This window comes from Zophobas morio, unplaced genomic scaffold (genome assembly GCF_036711695.1).
Source record: "Zophobas morio isolate AGI-343-1 ecotype UQ-CSIRO unplaced genomic scaffold, CSIRO_AGI_Zmor_V1 ptg000004l, whole genome shotgun sequence".
NCBI classification, from domain to species: domain Eukaryota; kingdom Metazoa; phylum Arthropoda; class Insecta; order Coleoptera; family Tenebrionidae; genus Zophobas; species Zophobas morio.
The window spans coordinates 15,049,182-15,069,748 of record NW_026972109.1 but is presented as its reverse complement, the minus strand read 5'-3'; the positions used below and the strand labels follow the sequence as shown (position 1 = coordinate 15,069,748).

General features: G+C 31.4%; 2 protein-coding genes across 6 annotated transcripts in view; one reads left to right on the top strand and one right to left on the bottom strand.

The window, feature by feature from the left end:
• LOC135142614 (nitric oxide synthase, salivary gland) overlaps positions 1–20,567 on the top strand; it is a 106,624-nt gene that overhangs the window by 18,008 nt on the left and 68,049 nt on the right. Inside the window, exon 1 of one of the 4 annotated variants that reach the window (XM_064074371.1) lies at positions 1,331–1,603. The exons of the other annotated variants lie outside the window; for them this stretch is intronic. Coding sequence (XP_063930441.1) covers positions 1,496–1,603 — 108 coding nt within the window. The 5' untranslated portion in view covers positions 1,331–1,495. Of the gene's footprint in view, positions 1–1,330; positions 1,604–20,567 lie in introns of those variants that run through there. 4 annotated transcript variants of the gene reach the window in all.
• The window catches only part of LOC135142740 (cilia- and flagella-associated protein 299-like), a 105,195-nt gene that overhangs the window by 84,361 nt on the left and 267 nt on the right, over positions 1–20,567 (bottom strand). Inside the window, exons 2-6 of one of the 2 annotated variants that reach the window (XM_064074493.1) lie at positions 20,377–20,554; positions 20,222–20,327; positions 10,892–10,983; positions 2,305–2,715; positions 2,048–2,211 (exon numbers count right to left, since the gene is read on the bottom strand). In XM_064074493.1, the coding sequence (XP_063930563.1) occupies positions 2,545–2,715; positions 10,892–10,983; positions 20,222–20,327; positions 20,377–20,554 (547 nt within the window). In that variant the 3' untranslated portion in view covers positions 2,048–2,211; positions 2,305–2,544. Of the gene's footprint in view, positions 1–1,784; positions 2,212–2,304; positions 2,716–10,891; positions 10,984–20,221; positions 20,328–20,376; positions 20,555–20,567 lie in introns of those variants that run through there. The other variant, XM_064074489.1, reaches the window with a different exon arrangement.

Genomic DNA, 20,567 nt, shown 5'->3' with positions numbered 1-20,567 from the left:
TTTTTTATCCCCCCAAAAAGATTGATGATGTCATCTCAAAATTTTGACGAAAAAAATCGTATCGAAAATGTGCAAAATTCTTCTGATTCATCACCGTATTCAAATTTTTTACAACTGATTATACAGGTGTTTCAAAAAAATGTATGAACGAGTCAATTTATTTCACGGTAATTTCCCCAAAATTTGGAAACACAATCCGCAAGCACTTGCTGATAATATAGAAAGTTGCTAAAAAGGTTATATATATGTGCAAGTAAAAATAATTAAGTACACTAGTATTTTTGACTAATAATCTTAAAGGATCATTTGTTTGCTAACGGGAAGTCCATTACCTGTACTATTCTATTGTTTTTTGCACACTTATATGGATCAGCACATTTTTGACTCAACAGGTAAGAATTATAAAAAAAAGACTATTTGGCTTTGAGAAGACTAGCAGCTATAACCTCCAAACAATTGTGACATTTAATAGCCAAGTATAAGCAAAGAATAAATAGGGCACAATATTTTGGCGAAATTCTTCTGATGTCTTCAAAGTAATTTATTTTATAACAAAAATGCAACACAGTTTATAGTTGGAACGATAAGGCCCTGAAACAAAATTTTGTGCAGAAAAACGTGTTGTAATAAAACATATTTAAATAAACCTGCTTCCAATACAACATTTTAATAACAATAGCCTTCCAAAGTGTGTCGTTATGACATACTCAATTCAATACTCTAGTTCGAAAAATGAAGTGAAGTGTCTTAAAATATGTGATGCTGTGGCTTTTATGTACTCGGTTGACAAATAGAAATGATCATAGATAAAGTAAATCCAAATAGGACTTCATACCGAGCACGAGATGCAGAAATGAGTGAAAGACATGTTAACAATATCTAATTGTACATATTTAAGTCTAAACTGCATGAACGAAACAGATAAATAAACAAATTGAGAGGTAGGTACCTAACAGTATCAAATATGCTTTAAATAACAATACAATAACAAAAACATCCTCACTGAATCCTGATCAACTTTCACAAATATGTTATCACTTTTCTTTCGCAACGCATTTCCGAGAACCTTTTCGTACTCTCAACTGTACGTAAACACAACTACTATCTTTATAGATACACGAGACAGAACCGCAAATCCCTAAATAAGACACCCAAAAAATCCAAAACAAAATCGGCTCCCAAGCACACTTCTGCGGGAAAACTCCAACCGCAATTTCCCAGTCTTCCCTCACCGAAAAATCGGAAGTTTTCGGCCGATTCCTGTAAACCTGCAGCGGTTACGTGACCAGCTCCTGCTGTCATCGCGTCAGCGTAGTTTACGCCACAATATTGTCGGATTTTTTTTTTCAGACGCACTCCTATATATACACAAAATTGTAAAAGCGCGAGCACTTTAGTTTTGATCGTCTCTAGTTCGCGATCGTTTTTCTCACGACTGTTTGTTATCGCGACCTTGAATAACTGTGTGAAACGAAGAACATAAATAAACGAAACGATGGACGTGCACAAGAAAAACAAGAAGAACGTGGCTATTTGCACGAAAAATTTTGCAAATCGGGAGAAGGACGTGTACGACACCTTGCATTGTAAAGGGCCAAAAGAGGTATTTTTTATAATAGGATTTTCGTAGTTTGTTTTCTCCGGTGGTTTGCGTAGATGGAATGTGGAATTTTTGTGGGGAATTAAATCTGAAATTTATTGCAGGATGTAAAGCCGTTTTGGTAAATAGGGGTCTTAAGTAAAATATTTCTGGCATTTTGGGGCACTTACGCTACATTGTGGCCATTTTTACGGGCCGTTAGTGCTGACCACTATATAGATTTTTTAATAAAATGGGAAGAGCGTCTCGATTCCCGTTATTAAAAAAATATTGTCCTTTCGAGCTGAATGATGCTCGGAGCGCAAACAGGGAAAGGTAATAAATAAAAATTATAACTTACTCTCGAGTTTGGAGGAAATAAGGGAATTGGGGAGCTTATTTACTCATTACTAAGTAATTACTGTTTATTATTTAAAAAGGGAAGAAATTGAAGTGGAGATTGCTTACTTAATGTTCTGGCTTATTATACAGCGAAGGGTTTTGCAGCAATTATTTTAAACTCATTTCTGAGCACTTCTGTATGCAGATCTTAATAAGTTTCAAAGTTGTCACACGCTAATTATTACCTATTGTTAAACAATGTTGTCTCTCAACTACCAAATAGTGTGCACCTAGAAAATAATTATTTGTGGCAAACTCAAAAAATTTCAAAACTAAACTAATTGTGCAGTTTTATTCGACCATCTGAAATGGTGCCAACTTACCTTTCTTAACCTTTCCCCATACATTTTATTTCATCCATCTTATAATGAATGAAATTCCGTTATTTCGCCGCCCCCTTACCCCACACACCTCGCAAAACAAATTCAATCTGTCCCAGGCAATAAATAAAAATTAATAACCCCACTTAAATTGCCGTAAAACCCCTCCAAATTAGTAGGATCGTTAAACTTGATTAAATCCAATTATAACAAGCGTTCCTCTCCGAATAAGTTTTATTTGATTTAAATCCTTTGCCGTACGACGTGATCGTACAGTATGACGTGGTCGTAAATATCCGATTCGATTCTTTTCCTCGTAGTGTTCGCGCCTGGCTCCTGCGAAGGATCGACGCAAATTATCCTTCGGTCGTAACGGTTCTGAAAGACCAGGCCCTTGACAGGATCGACGCAAACCTGAAACACGATCGTTCCGAAAATGAAAAACGCCATCGATTAATTAATTGGTGCGGGATTAACAGGGACGGATTAAGCCGGGAGGGAGATCAGCGATATGTCAAGTTCGTATCGTCATAAATTTCAGCTCACATGTGGTGGCGGCGTGTCGCGGAAATGCGATATAATGGATAGAGCAGGCGGGTGGAAGCATTTTGCCGAAAATTCACTGAATTCTGACAGGTTTTGAAATGCGTCAAGGAAATTTTTGATATCTCAAAGTGCTATTACTTATAGAAGAATTTGTAACCAAACTTGGATTATAAAATTTTTTTTCTTCCATTGTCACTATAGAAAGACTGCTTTTTATACTCCACTAATTAAATGGAAAAAATTCTTTGATCTTCCACTTATGGTCACTTTTTTTAGATTTAAATTGTAAACCCGGTTCATATGAGCTAAATACTGAATTGGATCTGTAAAATTATTGATAAAAAGTAATGACAATTATAATAAATGCAAATTAAAGAAAATATAAACATTAAAAATAAGCAATTTTGTTTGTGTTTAGATAGTAGTTAATTAAACCAAGTGACGTCCACAACACAAAATAAATTCATTGTTTAATTTATTTACATTTATGTATTTTATAACATTTTCTCTTATTCACAACATATAGCATGTTCGATCTTTTTAATTAGTTAGAAACAAATAAAAAAACTGTTTGTACAGAACTGTAGAACGTTTGTCAAAAATTTTTGAAAAAAATACAAATTTTGGTAACACTTTTATTTGTAATTCAAGTAAATTATACTATTGTTCACATTTACGATTGTTCAGTTTTTCAGTTCTAATTTCCTGAAAATACTGCACCTTCTGTAATAATTTTTTAATAGCATTACAAAAAAGGTTTCACTGTGTTATAATACTTACTTACACAGCAGATAGTAGTTTTAAACAAATTTTAAGATTACTGTGGAAAAGTTGAATGTTGATGCAGGTGCATATCTACAAAATGCCGAGTTTTGGGAAAAGTTGAGTTGCGCAATTCTGCTGATATACTGATACAAGCGTTGATGCAGCTCATTTTTTTTATCCGAGGACAAGGCATTGCAGTGTGCAGTGTGTTTGTTGTTTTTTATAGACGATTACGTAACTTGTTTTTTATTTAATCGCACTTTCTAAAGGAAAAGTCTGAGCGCCATTTCCAAAGACTTGTATTGGTTGATGCCTTTTGTATCGTCACTGTTCTAATAAATTACAAAAATTAATGATTTTCAAAAGTTTAAATATGTACACGCCTAAAAAAATGTTTATAAAACTAACAATTGCACACTACAACTTAGCAGCAGTTATTTTCAACTAATACCACCAACAGGTTCTCCTTGGTTTGATATTTATTGGTAAATAAACAACAAAACTCAGACAGTACGACATTACCTAATTAATCTTGGTCTAAGTTGCAGTCATTGCATTTAAAATTAGTAGTAGTTAATTTTTAAGAGAAAGACACTTTGAAAAACATTAAACATAATCAAAATTTGATATCACAAAATCCACCCATCGAATGTGGTGCTTTAATTTAAAAGATTCATTGTTGCCACATCTTAGTGTGCAAAAGATCTATTAAGTTTCCGATTTCTAATTTCAAAACGCAGTGGCGTCTTTTTCAGATTTTTTTTTTGCAAAAAATATTAGCCGAACGTTTTGAAGTTTCGAATTTTAGATTTGTCATTTGTCCACACTTAAAACTGCAGCATACCTTCAATTCCCTTGTCGCACCACTGGATTAATTGCGACATTAGCTTACACAAATCTGACATAAGATTGACAAACTTGATAGCAAAAACAAGGTGTACCAACTCTCTCAATCGTGGTAACTACTTATAATATAGAGTGACTATTAATGTTTATGGTTTTTTGTCAGGTTGGCAACATATTTAAAATTTTATGATGGCATTCCCGCACGTAAAATTGAAATTTTGGGCGCATATTCAACAGCTGTCATCTTCTCATTGGTTTTTAAGCGCGCTCATGTCAACATTGACAACTATGAACTAACATGTTAACGCTACTGCAAATATGACATTATGGTTTTAGGGCAATTCCACGAAAATGTCAACCTCAGAAAATTTTTTTGAAAATTGTTAAATTAATCTAAATCTTACAATTAGTACTTCTAAAAATTTTAAATTTAACTGGCATATATTCGCTTTTACAATATCATAACACCCGCAGTAAAAATTTCTTGTTATTGCGGTATAATAAAATTGTTCAACGAAATGATATTATATCTTCTTTAACATTGCTAGAAACAAAGTAAATATCTTTATTTACTTACAATAAAAAGCACGGTCGTAAAGAGTGCACCTTTATTGACAATAATGTACAATCAATACTTATCCCAACATCATCTTTACAAAAATATTACACTTCTTTCTTCTGATATATGTGATAATTGGTGTAAGAACGATAAGTGACTAATTTTCATGTTATTCGGCAATATTAAAAATAATTGCAAATCAGGTTAGATTATCTCTTTTTCTCGTTCTCGCTCTCTATTTTCATTGTAGTTTTATTGAAATTGGCTTGTGATTATTATTAAAAATCGCAGCATTACTTAGGCGAAACGGGATAATTTTCTTTCGGTGGCTTAGCTTTGAAATTAAATAATTAGTCTTGACAGCCGTCAATCTACCAATTATTTGATTTTGCTGTGTTAATCAAAATGTCTTTAACATCTACTGAAAGAGTAAGAAAACACCGACAAAAATTAAAGAGACTCAGAATACCTACAACTGCAAACATAAGCTGCACAAAGAAAAAAGACATTGCGTTATAAAAAAGTTACAATACCATGAAAATAAAAGGAGAAGAGCGAAAAAAGCCAAAATGAAAACAAACAAAAATGGAAATTTCAAATGTCATCAAGTAAATAAATTGTAAATTCGGTAAGTTTGAATATTTTTTCTTTTAGCATTTAATCCTTTTACTTTGACGTTACATACATTTGTTTACAAGTTATAGAGGTTCTCATAAAAAAATAAAATTTGCAAAATCAAATTTTATAATTTTCGCTGGAAATGTTTCATTGTACTTGCTAATAGAAGTCTTACTTTTGCCAATCACATATCCTCTGAGAAAATAGGTGGCGGGTGGGCGCGGCTAGTATTTGGTAAGAAAATACTGATTTTGGCAAATGACATATTCTCTGAGAAAATAGGGGGCGGGTGGACGGGGCTAGTACTTGGTATGATAAGACTGACTTTGGCAAATGACTTATCCTCTGGGAAAATATGGGGCGGGTGGGCGGTCCTAGTATTTGTTAAGATAAAACTGCTTTGACGCCTATTAATCTTGTAAAAACTTGCGAAATTTAAAGGTGTTAAAATTGCAAATTTCTATAGTAACGTGTTAAATTTTTAAATCTACCCGAAATGTGCAAAATATAATGAGTTTTTACTTGTGGTTTATCATTGCATTCATATTTTTTAAATTTGCTTAAACAGAGTGACTCAAAAAAATTAATGACTGAATTGTTAAAAAATATATATCCAATCAGATTTAGGTATTGAATTCGTTACTATGGAAATATACAATTTAACACCTTTTAAATTTAACAAGCTTTTACATGTTTAATAGGAGCAAAATCAGTCTTATCCTAGCAAGTGCTAACCCCGCCCACCCGCCCTCTATTTTCTCACATTTTATGTCATTTGCCAAAATCAGTCTTATCTTATCAAGTACTAGCCCCGCCCACCCGTCCTCTATTTTCACAGATGATATGTCATTTGCCAAAATAAGACTTATTGTAGCAAGTACTGGTAAGTAGTATCCTCTGAATAAATAGAGGGCGGGTGGGCGGGGCTAGTACTTGGTAAGATAAGACTGATTTTGGCAAATGACATATCCCGTAAAAAAATAGGGGTGGGTGGGTGGGGCTAGTACTTTGTAAGATAAGGCTGATTTTGGCAAATGACATATCCTCTGCGAAAATAGCAGGCGGGTGGGCGGGGCCCGTATTTGTTAAGATAAAACTGATTGTTGCCCTATTAATCTTGTAAAAACTAGTGACATTTAATTGTTTTCAAAAATTAAATACGAAGGATTTCCAAGTTTCTTTCAAATTCCTTCAAAAATAAAACACCGTGGGTCCCAATGGGCGAGATAAATTCAGTCGAAAGAACCTTCGACCAACTTTTTCTTTTGTTTAAAACACGAATTTGCAATTTTTCTTACTTCCATGGCAGCAAATATTCACAAGTTCGTGTAAGAAACAATGACATCGTGTAAGTAACGATCACATCGTGTAAGTAACGCAATTTTTTCTCTTTTCAGACATAATCAAAATTAAACTTCTTCTCGGTTTTTGAAAACCCGAAAATTAAATTTTTTATCAATATAACTGTTTTTGTATGATAATTCACAATTCCATAGAAAATGGAGAAAATGTATCAATTCGAGAGAAGGCAGGTTCAAAGATTTCGCGTCAGTAACGCAGACTTTTAATAAAATTTTGACTAAGTTAAACATGACTTTAGTAAGATCAAATTATTAAGAAAAAAGAAAACAAATCTCTACGATTAGGTTAAAAAATGAAAGTGTAAAAGCACTTATGAGGACAGTTTAAAATAAAAAAACTTTGCAGAGTCCCGTACGATTTTAGCCTAAGTAACGGTGGAATTGCCCTTTAACCAAAGTTTTACCACATTGAATTGTGGATAAATCACGTCTGTGCATAGCTCATGATATGCAAATCTCCTGAAAATTTTGACACAAATAACGTTTCTTTGTCTGCGACTTTAGTACTGGAATAAAGTAGACATCCAGAAAACATGAAAAAGGTTAAAAACCCAGACTCCCATAAAGCACGAAAAACCCTTCAAATTATTTCAAAAAGTATTTAATACAAGACGTTGGGGGCCTTTTCTTGAAAATTTATACACGACTTTCACATTTCTTACATCGACTGATCCATTTAATATCACAATTTCCTATTTCTTAATAATGGTAGACATTTTGAAAGTTTTTTAAGGATAACACTTGATCTGTCAAAAATTATGACATCTAAGCTTTCGTTGCTAAGCAAATTTGCAAATAAATTTTGATTCTTAATTAATTTCATTAATTCAAATGAGGACGTAATTGATTATTTTCTTTGCAAATCTATGGTAAAATATTTCCAGACAATTTTTTCTCATGGCAATGTAAATCCAAAAACTCTAGAACTTAAGAAAATTAAATTTGGGCAACACATACCCAAATGCTAAAGATTTAGAAATCTGTGCCACTGCATTGATAACAGTTAACTTGAGGAAAATATAATCCTTCAATCTTTTCAATTCTAGGATCAACTTAAGTAATTCTAAACTATAATTCCTGATGTGCAAGTCATTCTTTAAATCCCTGCCAACATCCTATTCACTCTGATCTATTGGTAGGCTACAATTGTTATTTGTCGATGGTTGAGATACCATTTATTTCATTACCTAAAATTCTCACATAATCATTTTTAATTAAAAATATTATAATTCATATGACCTCATTTTCGTTCATTTTACTTAACAAAACATGCGACCTGTACAAATTTGGCAATAAATTATTATTAAACTCATTCAGAGGTTAAAATGTAAATAAACTGTACTTAACTGCTATAACTCATGACCAGAGTCTTGCATTACAACATTCTTCATTCAAAAATTATAAACTGACAAAAAATTGATACACTCAAGAGAGAAAATTGAAGCCAACAAAATATCCACTTCAATGGGGTCAAACATGGATACAATATCTTGCGTGTGCCACCCACCGTCCCGTGAAATGTAATCTTCAGGGTGGAATAGTGGACCTCTTTGTTAATAAATTGTGTTCGTGCCCCAACTGAAGGGGATATTTTGTTCTTACCTGCATAATTGTGCATTAATGATTTGGTTAGGAGTTAGTTGTTAGAAACCACACAAACAGTTCACAAACACAACAAAATAAAGCCCAAAAAGTCCTTAAAACTTAAAATTCGGGACACAAAAAATGCTGATCTGCATTAATTAACATTACAATTGAAAGAGAAAATGGCGACAGTTAAAATCTCGGACCCTCTTCAAACGAACTAGCCACTTCACACTTGAAAATAAAAATACGCGGAAAACTCGCTTTTAACGAAAAAAATACACCATGACGTGCTTTAAAAAAAGCAGAATCTATTAAAAAACACTATTTTAAGGGGATTCCCCTTTAACAAGCACGGTTTTTAAAAATAAATCTCGCATGTGCAGTGGGTCCGAGATTATAAAATCGACCAATCGCGTCCAAGGTGCAATCGACAGGTGGGGAATTGGATGCAGTGGCTACAATAACGACACCGGTAAAAATGCATTTTTTTATTGTCATTTTACGTCAAAGGATGGTAAGATTGCTTCACACTGTTTAACAACTTTAGAAACATTACTCCAATCTGACATTTTTCAGTTTAGTGTAGAAAAAACTGGAAGAGAGCTTTATTTCCTCATTTTGGTAAAACCCGACGAAGTTCAAACCTCGATTTTTGCACCACTCGGAGAACACACGTCTGTTCGTGCTTTTTCTTTCCGTGTCGTGACGTTGGCAGCAATGTGTAATGTTTCTATTAGTTGAGGAAATTTCAGCTGCTGCACGCCAACAGTAAATATAGCCGGCGCCATTCATTTTCCACGGACTATCGTTTCAACAAACAAACGGCAAAGGATTCTTTTTAATTTCGTCCTGTTTTGTATGCGATTTTCTGGATGCGTATTCGTTCTTTTCTGAGAGCGCGTTTCCGACTTGCCGGCTAAATGTTACTCCATTTCCGTAATTAAACAGGAGGTAATTTTCTGTTAACGTATTACGTATAACAGGAAAATACGATTTTTGTTATTGCATGAGTCTGATCGTTATTTTTCGTTTAAACGTTAGCAGGAATAGCCGAGCATTAGTTCCGCTGGTGTGCGAGAGTGAACGAGGGCCGCTGTTTTTTGGATGGTTACATTGCTGTGTTTTAGACTCTTGAGAGGTAATGAAAAATAATGGGTCTTTTGACATTGCGAAAAAAATTTAAACCAGTTACAAAAACGAAAACAATTTTATTATTATTGTTAATAAAATATAAATAAATAAATAAAATATGTAGCCGTATAAAGCACCAAATTACTTTTCATAAAATTTAAAATTGACATGTTTTTAGATTTTTTATTTAATTGTTAATTGTTGCAGCTAATTAATTTTATTTCCCTTCAGCAAATGTAGCACAAGAACATTTTCCATTTAGGATTTTTTGTTTTGATCTTCTTGTTGGTCACTTGAAGTCGGAAAATAATTTAAACCTGAGCTCCACGTGGAGGATTCGGTATCTATCAACTTTTTTTTTAAAGAAGTCTGTGAAAGGTCAAGTATTATATTGATTGGATACATAGGTACATTTTGCTTTGTAAAAATACACTCACACGTGACTAACATTTTCCATTTAAAACAATTATCTCTCGTTCGAGACAACAAATCGCATCTCATCCATTCCCGCCGAACAAATACAAACTGATAGACATTTCCTTGATGGACTTTATATGAATATTCATTCCCAACTTAATTAAAAACGGCTAGCATTTCCCTAAAAAAAGACAACTCCACAACCAATACGCCCTAATCTCCTATCAGGGGGCCACACACGCACTTCCACATCGACCACGTGCCTTATCTCGCCCCCATCAAAATTATTTATTCAGCGGGCGTACCCACGCACCCTGGAAATAAAACCCCTTCGATGATCCGATAATTATCTCAGGTGCTCCTGTAATAAATCTCCGAAAAGGAACCCAACCTGGGATACTTTTTACTTTTATCATATAACTTTAAGTTCAACCGAACTTGTTTAGATTTTGCGGCAAACGTTAAATCATTATCACATCTACGAACTCGACGTATATACGAAAAAGACCACAATTTCGGAATAGCTAAATTTAATAACTGACCAACGGCAATTATGAGAACCCTAAACCAACGTAATTAACAACATTACAAATCAGGGTTTTTGGCAATTCCATAATTATGAGTCACACTTTGAAATAACCGAGCTTCAGATTAGGCCCTATCTCATATCTTTGCCTGCCTCCACCCGGAGCTCATAATTCCTCCCGTATGGGAGGAAATTAGAAAGTTCGGGAATTCGGCGGGCTGATGTGGCACTTACCTTGTAATTAATCGAGTTGTTCGACATAGTTTTTCCCAATTTCCAATGATAATATCCCAAGTCGGTTGGTTGTGGCAGTACTTGTTGGCCGTCTGCGAAAATTAAACTCGTTAAAGTGTTTTCGGTATTGAAAGCCGCGTCAGCCGGAATTAATAAAGGGACGGCTACTTTCTGGACTAGGCGGAAGGGTTGAGAAGGGAGAGAGTTATTGGGGGGATTTTCTTCACTTGTCGAGTTTGAATGGGGGACTGGGAGGAGGAGGAGAAGACGGAGGCTGAGGAGCGTTTGTTTGGTGGAGGGAGAGATGCCGTTGGAGTTAATAGAATATTCAGTTTTTATTCTAATTTGCAGGATAATGCGTATCTGTGAGGGATACGACTGAAAACAATTAATTGTATGATTAATTATAATTACAAAGTGTCTGATGATTTTGAAAGCGTCGGCAGATGTGTAAAAGATTATTTAGGCTTTGTTAATTTTGGATCCTTCTATATGTATTTGTCTAAGAATAATGATTGTCTGAAGTAATTTATTTTTTTAAAAAAGGATCAAAAACTTTATACATATGTTACATGTTTCACACAGAAACATTCTTCATTAATACAAAACATGGAACTGGTTGATTCGTTAAGCGTAATACTTTCACAACTATTCCAATTAAACTTGCAATAATTTTCGAAAATTTTACTCTAAGTAGAAACAAAAATTTGTGGACCGTTTGAAAACAGTGTTTATTTAAACCAAAATTCTTTTAAAACATAGCACTGCAGATGAAGTAGAAGTGAAAAAATTTACATTTTCCCATAGAAATAAAACATCACTGATGTAGCGCCCAACAGTATGAAAAAAAATGCTTATTTTTTTTTGAAAATATTAAACTTCAAAGTTGAAGAATTATCTTCCTAATTCGGATTTGTTTTAATTAAATTCATGTCTACTAGACATTTAAGTAATTAGTTACTAATAATTTAAAAATAATTTGTTAGAATACGATCCATCACGTCATTTTTTATTGTTGGCACATGTCAATTTTGAAAACTTTTATCGGAATTTTGTCTGTCATTTAAATTCAAATTACTTAAAAACATACCAGAATTACAAAGTTAATTCTTCGACTTTGAAGTTTAATATTTTCAAAAATTGGGTTCAGAGATTTTTATTTAACCATATTTTTTCGAATTCTTCAGAGCCTTCTTAACAACGTACTATCTAGCTTATCTGTCATTTTTTAATCACTATCTATAGAAAAATAGAAAAATATAGAATTTCGATTCTCGTCTGTCAGTTGTTTGTTGTTTACCTGATTTATCTATTTGTAAAATTACCATAGTGAAATTTTTAATTTACGTTAATATTTTCCTGAAATTAGTAAAATGCTAACCAAATTTGTCTATTCAGTCCTGCCAAAAATTGTTGACGTCATCCAAAAATATTTTTCAAAAAATCTCACTTAGAACGTGAAACGTGATATGTTCATCTATTATGATTTAATACCCCGTATTTAAGGCGAAAATAAAAAAATAGGTTTGAATCATCCAATTTTAGAATAGCTAATTATTTATTCATCTTCTACAGAAAAGATGATGTCGTCTTAAAAAAAATAATTCTGTTACAAAATGGACCTTTAGATAAAGTGTGGCTTGGGTTTCAATAATAAATATTATTATATAAGTATATGTAAGGAACTTCATAATTCGTAAAAAATTACATCATAACCTGTTTAAAAATGTGAATTTATTTCAATAAGAAATATCATTATATAAGTATATGTAAAGAATTTCATAATTCGTAAAAAATTACATCATAACCTGTTTAAAAATTGTTGACTTGTTTATTACTCTACAATATGGTGACATCCTGTATATATCAAACTGTTTATGAAATACGCAATCCAGAATTGTTTTGTTTTTGTTTTATTTTGCATTGTTGATTCACCATACACTATAAACATTCCGAACAGATAAATGGCGTATATAAAATCCCAGTTTTTTTATTTTTATACTGAAGTTTACTAAACACAATGGGTTTGCACTCACTGTAATTTTAACCATTGATAGCTGTTTTTGCTGTGTTATCAAAAATTATTTGAAAATTTATATAAAAACATTTTATTTTTATAAAAACAATAACAATAGTAAAAATAGATTTTTATTCCACCATGAATGAAGGGCAAGGTCTAACTTTTACCGATACACACAATCCCTGGTTTACAGGCAGAACTTCTCTTGCGCCTGAAACACTATCCAACAACTCCATTTCCTTCAACAAATTATAAAATGTGATGTTGTGAAACTATATTTGTTATATGATAACCTGTATAACTTAAAAAAATATATAGATAATACCAGTCACAATGTAAGAAAAAAATGTCTATGACGATGGAGTTCAACGCTTCTGCGTCCTTATTCCTTGAACAAATCAAAAAATCCATGAACCATAACTGCATGAATATGTTATTTCATAAAGTTTAAATAGAATTGATTACGCAAAATGTTGGGGAGATGTCAATTTTAGTTGGTGTTTTGTTATCTACACGATTTTCTCTAACCCATATGTAAAATTTGACAACTGGTTCGGTAGTTTAGAGGATTATCTGTCTAATAAAAAACGACACAGACAGACGACACAGACAGACAGACAGACAGACAGACAGACAGAGAGAGAGAGAGAGAGAGAGAGAGAATGTCGAGAAAACATGAAGGTAGCCATTCACCGGATGCACGTTATTACTATTATGTATATATTATACAATACATCCTCTGTTTATTATTGGGAAGTAAGAATGCATATTAGACAAGATTTAAAGTATCAAGTTCAAGGAATAAATGTTTTAATTATTTTTTCTTTATCCTGTTTTTGATACATAAAATGTCACTTGAAATTGTCATTTTGACTGCGCTAAGTTAGGTTTTAGATTTGAACATGAATCGTGACTAAACGCTGCGATCTCTGTTGTTAAGTAGAAGTAATAGTTTAAAATACATATATTTATGATATTCATGATGTTAGAATTTTATTTTTTGTAGGGTAATAAATTTCAGAGTTTCGATAATTGCGGCTTTAATTTGAAGTCGTAGAAAAAACATAATATGTAACACATTTATAAACTTCTAAACTAAAGACACTCGTTTTTTAAACACTCGCTCCGCTAATGGTTGAATAAACTTGTGACTAAAAAGGCGTCTATAAAACTTGTTGCGTAATGGACTGTGTATTAGAAAAATGTTTTAAAATACGTATGGTATTACAACTATAACCATCAGTAGTCATTAATCGTTGTGCATTAATATTAAAAAAACAAGCTGTTACTTTTCAATAATAAATAAACCAAAAAAAAACATTTAATAAGACATTTATAAATTATAAACGAAAACAAAACCAACAAAAGAAAAAATTTCTGTCTTATGCATATAAGTAAGCTCGTAGTGTTTCCAAATTTGGATCATTTTTTGTAAAAATGAGTCATCGGTATTTGCTAAGATAAAACTGCTTTCGACAAATGACATCCTCTAAGAAAAATGAGGGTAGGTGGGCGGGGCTAGTAGCTGCTAAGATAAGACTGATTTTGGCAAATGAGACACCCTCTAAGAAAAGAGACGGCAGGTGGGCGGGGCTAGTACCTGCTAAGGTAACATTGATTTTGGCAAATGACATACCCTCTAAGAAAAGAGAGACTGGGTGGGTGGGGCTAGTAGGTGCTAAAATAAGACCAAATTTGGCAAAGCATACCCTCTAAGAAAAAAGATGGAGGGTGGGCAGGATTAGTACCTGCCATTATAAGATTGATTTTGGCAAATGAAATCCCTCTAAGAAAAGAGAAGGCGGGTGGGTGGGGATAGTAGCTGTTATAAAACTGATTTTCTGAGGGTTGTCATAATTCGCTAAACACTCGGGTAGAATAAAATCGACAATTTTCGATGCTTGATTACAGAAATTGATTACACAGTACCTTCTACAGGTAGAAACTGTGTTGTAGTATCACACAATAAAATATGTTCAACTCAGAAAGTACTTAGGATAAAAGTAAGGAGTTTAAACAAGTAATCGCCACATCCGTACAAACCATTATTTTTAACAAAAATAAATATTTAAATTTATCATGGGTAGATTTTAAATGGGAAGTGGTATTTTTTTATCAATCTGACTTATTGAGAAATCGAATAAACTGACGAATATTAACAACTCGAAAATAAAACACGACGAAACCTTGGAATGAAATATATAACAATTATCTTCTATTTATTTTTTATCTATTTCAATTTTGAGACTTTTAAATACTTCGACTTTTAAATTTTTCGATTTTTCGACTTTTCGTGTTTTTGATTTTTTACTTATTCCATTTTTCAAAACACTGCAACTTTATAAACCTTACATTTTTCTATTTTTCAGTTTTTTGATTTTTCGATTTGATTGCTCGATTTTTTAAATTTTCAATTATTCCAACATTTTTTAATTTTAGATTTTTTCTCGGCCTTTCGATTTTTTGCCTTCTCATTTTTAGATTTTTCGATTTTTCAATTTTTCTTAATTAATTTTTAAGTTTTTCGATATTTCGATTTTCCCTTTTTTCGATTTTTAGCTATTTCGATATCTCAATTTTTCGATTTTTCGACTTCTCGATTTATCGATCTTTTGATGTTGACGTTTTTTCAATTTTTCGATTTCGATTTCTCGATTTCCCAGTTTTTCGACATTTCAGTTTTAGGATTTATGTATGTATTTAAATTTTTCGATTTTTCAATTTTTGGCGATTCTAAATTTTTGGGTTTTTCGATTTCTCTGTTTACTTTTTGGGATTGTTCAATTTTGGGATTATTCAAGATTTCGATTTTTAAATTTTTTAATTTTTCGATTTTTCGTGTTTTTGATTTTTTATTTATTCCATTTTTCAGAATTGTGCAACTTTATAAATCTTACAATTTCCGATTTTTCAGTTTTTTGATTTTTTGATTTGATTGCTCGATTTTTAAAATTTTCAATTTTCCGAATTTTTAATTTTAGATTGTTTGCTCGGCCTTTCGATTTTTTTCCTTCTCATTTTTAGATTTTTCGATTTTTCAATTTTTCAGAATTAATTTTTCACCTTCGATAATTCAATTTTCCCTTTTTTCGATTTTAAGCTATTTCGATATCTCACTTTTTCCATTTTTCGACTTCTGGATTTATCGATCTTTTGATGTTTGCGTTTTTTCAATTTTTCGATTTCGATTTCTCGATTTCCCAGTTTTTCAACATTTCAGTTTTAGGATTTATGTATGTATTTAAATTTTTCGATTTTTCAATTTTTGGCGATTCTAAATTTTTGGGTTTTTCGATTTCTCTGTTTAAGTTTTGGGATTTTTCAATTTTGGGATTTTACAAGATTTCGATTTTTAAATTTTTTGATTTTTCGACTTTTCGTGTTTTTGATTTTTTATTTATTCCATTTTTCAAAATACTGCAACTTTATAAATCTTACATTTTTCGATTTTTCAGTTTTTTGATTTTTCGATTTGATTGCTCGATTTTTTAAATTTTCAATTTTTCGAATTTTTAATTTTAGATTTTTCACTTTTTTGTTGTTTACATTTCTCGATTTTTCGATTGTTTGCTTTCTCGTTTTTAGATTTTTCATTTTTCAATTTTTCGGAATTAATTTTTCAGCTTTTCGTTATTTCGATTTTTCAGTTTTCGATTTAACGGGTTTCTTTCGAGTTTTCGCCTGCTCGTTTTTAGATTTTCCGCTTTTTCAATTTCTCTGAATTAATTTTTCAGTTTTTCGATGTTTCAATGTTTCACTTTTCCGGTTTATCTTTTTTTAAGTTAAAATTTTTCATTTCTGAATTTTCCCATTTTTCGATTTCGCGATTTTTCAATTTTTCGATTTCGATTTCTTGATTTCTCAGTTTTTCGATAATTCATCTTTTCAATTTTTCGGTTTTCCAATTTTTGAACGTTTCAGTTTTGGATTTATGCATTTAAATTTCCCGATATCGATTTCTCAAATTTTCAGTGTTTAAGTTTTGGGGTTTTTCAATTTTGGGATTTTTCAATAGTATTTCGATTTTTAAATTTTTAAACTTTTCAAAATTTTGCGACTTTTTAAATCTTACATTTTTAGATTTTTCAATTTTTTGATTTTTCGATTCGTTAATGTTTTGATTTCTCGATCTTGTAAATTTTCAATTTTTCAGATTTTTAAATTTCAGGTTTTTCACATTTTTGTTGTGTTCGATTTCTCGGCCTTTCGATTTTTTGCCTTCTCATTTTTAGATGTTTCGATTTCTCAGTTTTTCGGAATTAATTTTTCAGCTTTTCGATATTTCGATTTTTCAGTTTTCGATTTAACGGTTTTCTTTCGATTTTTCGCCTTTTCGTTTTTAGATTTTCTGGTTTTTCAATTTTTCGGAATTAATTCTTCAGTTTTTCGATGTTTCAAGTTTTCACTTTTTCGGTTTATCTTTTTCTTCAGTTAAAATTTGTCAATTTTGAATTTTCCCATTTTGCGATTTTTAGCCACGTCAATTTTTCGAATTTTTAATTTTAGATTTTTCACTTTTTTGTTGTTTACATTTCTCAATCTTTCGATTTTTTGCTTTCTCGTTTTTAAATTTTTTATTTCTCAGTTTTTCGGAATTAATTTTTCAGATTTTCGATATTTCGATTTTTCAGTTTTCGATTTAACGGTTTTCTTTCGATTTTTCGTCTTTTCGTTTTTAGATTTTCTGGTTTTTCAATTTTTCGGAATTAATTTTTCAGTTTTTCGATTTTTCAAGTTTTCACTTTTTCGGTTTATCTTTTTCTTCAGTTAAAATTTGTCAATTTTGAATTTTCCCATTTTGCGATTTTTATCCACGTCAATTTTTCGAATTTTTAATTTTAGATTTTTCACTTTTTTGTTGTTTACATTTCTCAATCTTTCGATTTTTTGCCTTCTCGTTTTTAGATTTTCCAGTATTTCAATTTTTCGGAATTAATTTTTCAGTTTTTCGATGTTTCAAGTTTTCACTTTTTCGGTTTATCTTTTTCTTCAGTTAAAATTTTTCAATTTTAATTTTCACATTTTGCGATTTTTAGCCACGTCAATTTTTCGAATTTTTAATTTTAGATTTTTCACTTTTTTGTTGTTTACATTTCTCAATCTTTCGATTTTTTGCCTTCTCGTTTTTAGATTTTCCAGTATTTCAATTTTTCGGAATTAATTTTTCAGTTTTTCGATGTTTCAAGTTTTCACTTTTTCGGTTTATCTTTTTCTTCAGTTAAAATTTTTCAATTTTGAATTTTCACATTTTGCGATTTTTAGCCACGTCAATTTTTCGAATTTTTAATTTTAGATTTTTCACTTTTTTGTTGTTTACATTTCTCGATCTTTCGAGTTTTTGCCTTCTCGTTTTTAGATTTTTAATTTTTCAATTTTTCGGAATTAATTTTTCAGTTTTTCGATGTTTCGAGTTTTCACTTTTTCGGTTTATTTTTTTCTTAAGTTAAAATTTTTCAATTTTGAATTTTCCCATTTTTCGATTTTTAGCCACGTCAACTTTTTTAATTTTTAATTTTAGATTTTTCACTTTTTTGTTGTTTACGTTTCTCGATCTTTCGATTTTTTGCCTTCTCGTTTTTAGATTTTTCATTTTTCCTATTTCGAAATTAATTTTTCAGTTTTTCGATATTTCGATTTTTCAGTTTTCGATTTAACGGTTTTCTTTCGATTTTCCGCCTTCTCGTTTTTAGATTTTCCGGTATTTCAATTTTTCGGAATTAATTTTTCAGTTTTTTACCATTTTTCGATTTCGCGATTTTTTAATTTTTCGATTTCGATATCTTGATTTCTCAGTTTTTCTATAATTCATCTTTTCAAATTTTTGGTTTTCCAATTTTTCAACGTTTCAGTTTTGGATTTATGCATTTAAATTTTCCGATCTCGATTTCTCAAATTTTCAGTGTCTATGTTTTGGGATTTTTCAATTCTGGGATTTTTCAATATGTATTTCGATTTTTAAATTTTTAGGTTTTTCAAAATTTTGCGACTTTTTAAATCTTACATTTTCCGATTTTTCAATTTTTTGATTTTTCGGTTCGTTAATGTTTTGATTTCTCGATATTGTAAATTTTCAATTTTTCAGACTTTTTAATGTTAGATTTTTCACTTTTTTGTTGTTTTTCAAATTCTCGATCTCTTTCGATTTTTCGCCTTCTCATTTTTCGATTTTTCGATTTTTCAATTTTTTGGAATTAATTTTTCAGTTTTTTTCGAGTTTCCCTTTTTTAGACTTTTAGCTATTTCGATATCTCAATTTTGCGATTTTTCGACCTCTAGACGTATGGATCTTTCGATCGATTTTGCGTTTTTTCAATTTTTCGATTTCGATTTCTCGATTTCGCAGTTTTTCGATTATTCGTCTTTTCAATTATTCGAGTTTTCAATTTTTCGGTATTTCAGTTTAAGGATTTATGTATGTATTTAAATTTTTCAACTTTTCAATTTTTCAATTTTTGGCGATTGTAAATTTTTGGATTTTTCAATTTCTCTGTTTAAGTTTTGGGATTTTTCAAGATTTCGATTTTTAAATTTTTTGATTTTTCGATTTTGTTTTTTTGATTAGTTAGTTGTTAATACTGTGTAATCAATAGCTGCAATTAATTAAGGAAACTTTAGTCCTTAACCATTTTATTCTAAATTTTAAAATCACTATAACTCCACCAAAATGTGAGAAGGAATTTGTTTATTATTTTTCCCAAATTCACCAGTTGATTGTTAAGAGCGTGGTGGAGAGTTAATTCGCCATTTTGCAGACAACCGTTATATTAAAATGTGTGAAAATGTAAATGTATTAAAACTTCTAAAACTTTTGAAAATTGTTGAAAACACACTGAAAACTGTAACAACAATTTGTGGAATGAATAATATTATTTTATACCCAGTAAAAGCTCCGCAATTAATTCCGTATGCACATTTAATAACCTTTTCATCCTTTAATTCCCCACTGTTTATATCATAACATTTATGTTTGTATAAAAAAAAATGCATTCGTTGTGCACAACCAATTTAAAACAGCAAACAATTACACTTAGGTACGGTTTCATTAAAATTGTTACTGTCTAGTCTTTTTGTTTTTACAGTTTATGAAATTCATATTTCTTCGCCTTTTCCTCCTATTATAACTTTATAAGTCAAAAACTATATTTTTATAGGCGTAATTTCGACTTCAGACACATTAGAAAATCACATTTTTTGAAATGTTTCCAAAAAGCGAAAAATTCAGTTTTGACGTGTACTCAGTATCATGAAATTGGATAGTCATACCCAAAAACAACAACGTAAAAAAAACTATTCTTTGACACAGTACTCACACTTAAAAAACGGTTTCCAATCCTGATTAGACAACCTATTAGCATAGTCAATGTACCCCGACACTTCAAACCCCTTCTTCGTCTGGTACCTCAAGAAGATAATCGTCTGAAAACACCCATTACTCCCACGCTCTAAATCATTACTCGTCCCAGACCGACAGAATCCCGACTCTGTTCGGTCGCTCCCTAATCGCCAGCTCCTTCTGGATGGGATCTCCTCCTGCGATTCCCTCGCTGGCCAACTCGTACGGCTTGTAAGGCGGGTACAGGAAATTCATCACCGCCGCTAAGCGTTTCTCGAACTGTTGGCGGCTCAGCGTCTCTCCGGAACTCCTGCGACGGGAAA